General features: G+C 43.3%; 1 protein-coding gene across 2 annotated transcripts in view; it reads right to left on the minus strand.

Moving 5' to 3' along the window:
- The window catches only part of LOC116686587 (B-cell scaffold protein with ankyrin repeats), a 25,586-nt gene that overhangs the window by 6,882 nt on the left and 12,549 nt on the right, over positions 1–6,155 (minus strand). For both annotated transcript variants that reach the window (XR_004331299.1, XM_032511614.1), the window contains exons 8-10: positions 2,632–2,695; positions 2,167–2,382; positions 410–472 (exon numbers count right to left, since the gene is read on the minus strand). Coding sequence is in view for 1 of the 2 variants with exons in the window: in XM_032511614.1 (XP_032367505.1) it covers positions 410–472; positions 2,167–2,382; positions 2,632–2,695 (343 nt within the window). In the remaining variant the exon portion in view is untranslated. The remainder of the gene's footprint in view (positions 1–409; positions 473–2,166; positions 2,383–2,631; positions 2,696–6,155) is intronic.

A 6,155-nucleotide genomic window follows, 5' to 3' on the forward strand; every position in this document is an offset into this window, starting at 1 on the left:
AGGGGGGTTAGGGTAGTCTTGTATTGCCAGACCTATCTCCACAGCACTGTCAGCTCCGGAGTAGGGTCTGGCTGCACCGCCTATCTATTCTGGGATAGGGAAAAAAACACTTGTGGCACGTTTTGTATATATATATTTTTTTAATTCCTCAGGGATAACACGCTTTCACACAGCAATCTACATCTGTTGAGCCAGACTAGGGTTAAGTTAGACACTATTCAGGAATTTTGAATCTATATGATATCCATTCTAGGGACTAAAAGTCAGGATATGTCGGCCTCTGCTGCTTTGATATCAATCATTCTTTTTGTAATGTGTCTCTTGTGAGTTCTCCAACTACTATTTGGCTGGAGTGATGCTTTACGTGTGAATCAATTAATCTAGTGAGATCACATCACCTGCCTCTCACCTGGTTTAGTGGGAAGAGAATACAGATCAGCATCTTGCTGTGGCGTCTTCTTCTTCTGGAACACTGTAAACACATTAAATTGCACGTTGCTTTTGCATTTTTGCAATTCCTCCACAAGATGGAGCCATACCCTAAACTTACACTTACTAGAAAGCCAAAGATGAATTGTCTGCAGAAACAAACATTAATGTTTCAGAAAAATCCCAGTACAATTGAATGTAAATATCTGTAGAATAACAGCTATCCCGGTTTGTTTTGGCAGAGCTCAACTCCGTGTTTCTCTCAGAGGAGGGCATCCTGTACACATCCAGCTCTGGATTGAATTAAACACTATGAATGATGCTTTTGGTTTGGTAGTGAGCGCTCAGAATGAAAGGCTACTCTGTTTAGCTGTCAGAGGCAGTGGAGCTGTGGCTGTGTGACCAACGCTGGATTGAAATTCAACATCCACACCCTGCAAGATAATCCCACCTCTGACCATTTCCTCCATGACAGCGTCTCTCTTTTCCACTTCATGTTCAAACACAGCTTGCTCATAATACAAGCCTGGCTTTATGGCTTAACTCAAAATAAATTAGTGGAGTACAGCTCAGAGGCGGATCCACACGACTGTAGCTTTGCCTTGTTTTACATTTCTCCTCGTGTAGTTTACATGCATATTCCACTCTGTACGATCGGATTTCATTTACATTACAGAATTTCAGTGTCATCGAGCTCGAGACGCTGCTGCTAACAAAAGAAAACTCATTATTTCCACTTGTGCAGTGGTCTCCAATAACTGGCTCCTCACCTAATCCTCCACCAAGCCTCATCTCTCCTCTCACATCTTTTACTGCAGCAGTGGGAGTGAGGAGCAATATGTGACCCTTGTGTGGTTTTGAAGCTCCACTGTCTCAAAAGATGGAAACCTCAAAATCCCTCTCCTTTCTCTTGTGCGCTCTGGGGACAAGGCCGATGGAAAACATGTGTAATGACTTATTCTGGCTGACTTGGCCTTGGTCTGGCCAAGATTGGTTGCAGATGGCAGCCCGGTGGTTCCCTCTCAGTGACTGAGGGGATGGCTAGGATGCAGAGAGTTCAGTGGTGCACTCACTTTCTTTTTTTTGCTTTGTAGGTCCCATCGGGCAGAGAGTTAGCTTACTGGATACAAGCAAGCTCAGTACAAAGCCGCATAATGGAGACTGGGCATCTGTTGCACGCTTATAATAATGTGTGTGTGTTTTGAATGCGCAAGTGATGGTTAGCAAGGGACGAGTGTAATATTATCGGTGGGAATAACAATTAATTGCGGATGCATGTGTGCATGTTTGCCTATGCAAGATGAAAAACAGAAGTCACAGCCACTTTAATGATTTAAAAGCCTTAATAATACCAGTCACTTTTGAATGTTTCATCTACATGAAATATTCACGCAGCCGAAATGGAACAGTTAGGGACTGTGGGCTCTGGGGGGATGCGGGCAAACAGGGCTTTCTCTTTTTGTACTTTTGGGTTTTGCAGTGGAGGGAGCGACCATGTCCGTGTGGTTTTATGGGATCAAAACAAACTGCGTTGCAAAAAGCATCTCGGCTTTGTTCAGCAGCACTCCACTCACAGCGGCCGTGCACAGTCCAGGCTTTTCCTCCCTCCCACGTGACTCCCAAACTCCCTTTCAGTACTGTGCATAACTGTGTTGTTTTTACTCCAAATCAACTCTATCATGTCTGTGCTTTGGAAGAAAGGGGAGTAAAGGATGCAGCAAAAGGGTCATAAATTACCTTGTGCGATGTAAGGGGTTCCACTCTCTATTCCTTGGGTGCTCTCAGGCCGTGGTGTGGGTGCTGGCGGCCGATTGGCAATAACCACTTCTTTTGTTGGGTTCAGGATGGTGTCAGGTTCATCATTCATCGCCAGTGGTGCATAGATATTGTCCTCCTCCCCCTCTTCATCCCCTCCTCGTTGCTCTCTCTGGTCATGTTTGGTGGAAGGAGTCCCTAGTGCACAAAGCGTTTACTGCACTTTTGCCAGAGTGTCATAATGAAGTTCTGCATGTTGCTTTTGCTACCATCATTTCATAGCTAATCGGAAGCATTGCTGCATGCTGTGCCCATCAGCAAGGGGAAAAGATTCAGTGGTCGGAAATGAACAGCAATACAGCATAATGATGGGCTGGGGGAAAAAAAACAATTCCATTACCGGCTTTCCTTTGTCCTCCTTCCACTTCCCATCAGTCCTTCACTCACCTGCAGCGCCCATCATTTCGTACACACTGGCATCACTATTGTCCTTGCCGGAGTTGAACGTATTCTGCAACAACAGAGCATGAAGAGATGTGTTTTTGCCTCATTCAAACCACAAAGAAGCAGCTCAATGGAGGCAATTTAGAATTCAAGGGAAGAAATGTTTTATCTGGTATGTTAAAGCCAGTGGGTTTACTATGTAAGAGTGGATTTTTTCTCTCAGTATTCATGCACGTTTGACAAATCTTGATGCAGTACAGGTGGATTTTTGTAAGAATATGACTCTTTCCTTGGCTGGCTCACTACATCCTTCCTGTGGGCTCATTTTCTCACCTGTCTCCTCCTTCCAAGGCACAATAATGAAACATAAAAGCAAAGATGACGATCAACTAAGCACCTTTTAAGCTGTGTCCCGACATAGGCGCCTATCTTTCTGAATGCCATGGCTTAATTGTCAGTGTTTACATGTCAGATGTGACAAAAGGGTGAGCATTTTTGATTGAGGTTTGTCATTGCACCTGCCAGGACTGCAGAAAGCCGTTTTCCCTCTGACAGCAGAGCTGCTGCAGACTTGGCCTATTTGCTAATAGCATGCCTGGGGGATGATCAGGGTAATTATGAAATCAGACAATCTTCCCCTTTCAGTCCAAACATATCATTTAGTGAGCAATTCAAGACCCTTGGCTTGATATCTAGACAGATCCGCAGTTAGATTGAGATCAGATTGAGATACGGATATTCATTTACTGCCATATTTCAACTTCTGATATATGAATTCATTCATTTGGAAATGACTTATAGTGAAAATCTGCTTCTTTTGACAGGGAAGCAAGAAAGGGAAAAGCAACAAAGGAAAATTCCGTTTGACGATACATAGATATTTTCTCAAATTTGCACAAACCACTTTGTATTTTAAATTAAACTGTATTCACTATGTATTAAAACAGACGCTGGGCTGTATTGAAGATTTTTGCCTTCAAAAAAAAGAGCAGACTGTTATAATACAAATGCCTCATGATCATATTTTATTCTTTTATCAGTTTAAAAGCTATATTCTGGAGTCAATAACAGAAAGTCCAGTCAGTATTATAAATATTTGCAGAGTATATGAGACACAGCTCACTTTGATTACAATATCCTCCATACAACCCGACATGCTCTGTGTGCAGTTTCCAAGCAACACAGACACTCGTGATGACTCAATTACAATAGTACACTGTTCCTAGTAGCCTACTGCAAATTACTTATTGGTTGCCATGAATGCATTACTTAACAGCAAAGGTTCAAAACAAGCCTATCAGGTAGAAAGGACGGGTTAATTACTGCCGCAGCTTGAACATTGAATCCTAATAGTTTGATGCTGTGCTCAAGCACAGTGTGGTATTTTCAGCGGTAATTTCTATACAGGGGAGGGGAATTTATTTACCAACCGCGAATGCTAAATCATTTTACAGATGTCTGAAACTACAGGAGCCCCCGGGCATTCCAGACAAATTCAGTTTCACCGCTGCAATCCAAGCAGCAGTGCGTCAGATGAAAACAGCAGGCATGGTTTTGTAGAGGGAAAGCAAATCTTAAAGGGAATGGAGTGTAAGATAAGGAGTGTAAATCTGTTTTCAACAGCTGATATGGTCAGTTCAGACTCTCAGTGCCAGCATGATGAGTCTCTGACTGAGGTTTCTGGGTAATACTGTAGTGTTCGATGCATGGCAGATTGTTAGTTAGGGGGTCCGGGGGCCAGCTCCCACGGAGAATTCTTTTGGCCACAAAAGCCCAAATTTGGTGACCTCTGGTACATTTCAATGGCACTATTTCATCGTAGTTCAAGTTCAAGTTACTTCACTTTAGAGGTAGACGTGGTCTGACAGTCGTCATGCACACATAAAATCAAACAGAGGTGCATATCACACATCATTCAACATAAGATATATACACTGATCTTAATTATCGCACATTTTAATGAGTTTTCCTCGCTGAGTGTAAATGTGGTGAATTATTATAAAAGAGAATTAGGCTTCTTGTGTGTTTAAGCCCACACAGTTTGTAAATAGCTATACGCCTATTCCTGACTGATCAGAACTTTTGTGATTAGAATCATTAGACCAGATTTATTAGCATCTAATATTAGTCCTCAGACTGGACAGATAGTCTAGCTAGCTGTCTGGATTTACCCTGCAGAGACCTGAGGACCAGGTAACCATAGTCCTCAGATTGGACAGATAGTCTAGCTAGCTGTCTGGATTTACCCTGCAGAGACCTGAGGACCAGGTAACCATAGTCCTCAGATTGGACAGATAGTCTAGCTAGCTCTCTGGATTTACCCTGCAGAGATCTGAGGACCAGGTAACCATAGTCCTCAGATTGGACAGATAGTCTAGCTAGCTCTCTGGATTTACCCTGCAGAGATCTGAGGACCAGGTAACCATAGTCCTCAGAAATCCACCAAAGGTTAGAACGCCAACACAAAGAAATAGAAGGTGATGGATATCCAGCCAAAATGAGTGAAATCCAGCAGAATTTCCTTTCCTTTCCTTTGCAACAGAGCAATCCCAGAAGTGGAACATCATCATAATTCTGCAGCAATAGTGGGTGCATAGCCTCTGATGGAAGTTTAACAACTCTGTCTGTCAAAGGAAAAAGTCAACCACTGATGGGGTTAGTATGCTGCCTTTGCCTAAATAGCGACCTTTTCTTAAATACGGCTGGTTCTGTAACTTTGGCAATTCTAATGGTGTGCACACACCTGATAGAATCAAACAAGGAACGTCAGTTATCGGTTTCAGTGCATTCATCAACGTGAGATGTAGGAGGTGTGGTGTGTGAGCGTGTGAACTGGTTTAAATGCGTGTGTCTCATGTTGAATGCTTGAGACTTGAGAACCCTGTTTCCCGGGTAGAGTGTTACCCATGCCGACTACTATTTTAGCAACTTATGCTGATTAGAACACAAAGCACAGCTGAACCACAAGTGTCAACCTGGTGGCACAAGGAAAGTCAGAAAATCACCAAAGCCAGCAGGATTCTATCCATTGACTAGATGTTGAGATTTCACTGGATTTAGCAAAAAGCTTGCCCAGCTGGTGGCGATAGATAAGAAGTCAGGGGATCAGTAGGCCTTAGGCCCTATTTCAACGATCCAAGCGCGTGGCGTGAAGCGCCCGATGCAGCTGCATTTAGGGCGGATACAAATCCACTTTTGCTAGTTTGAAAGCGGAAAAAAGGGTCTGTGCACCGGGCGCATGGTTCAAAAGGGTTGCACCTAGTGTCTTTATTAATTCCTAGGTGTGTTTTGGTTGTAACATGCAATCAACCAATCAGAGATCATCTCCCATTCCCTTTAACAGCCAGGCACGTTTGGACCTTGGAGCATTGGTGTTATGATGGAGGATTTGCTGAACAGGAAGGAGAGATGTTCAGGAGAAGAAACTGATCTGCCTGTGTGTAAAATGAAAGTGTGCACGCAGATCGTATCATAATATTTTAGTTTTTGTGCTGCTCCTCATCCCTGTGTGTGTGTGTGTGTGTGTG

Source organism: Etheostoma spectabile, unplaced genomic scaffold, assembly GCF_008692095.1.
Source record: "Etheostoma spectabile isolate EspeVRDwgs_2016 unplaced genomic scaffold, UIUC_Espe_1.0 scaffold394, whole genome shotgun sequence".
NCBI classification, from domain to species: domain Eukaryota; kingdom Metazoa; phylum Chordata; class Actinopteri; order Perciformes; family Percidae; genus Etheostoma; species Etheostoma spectabile.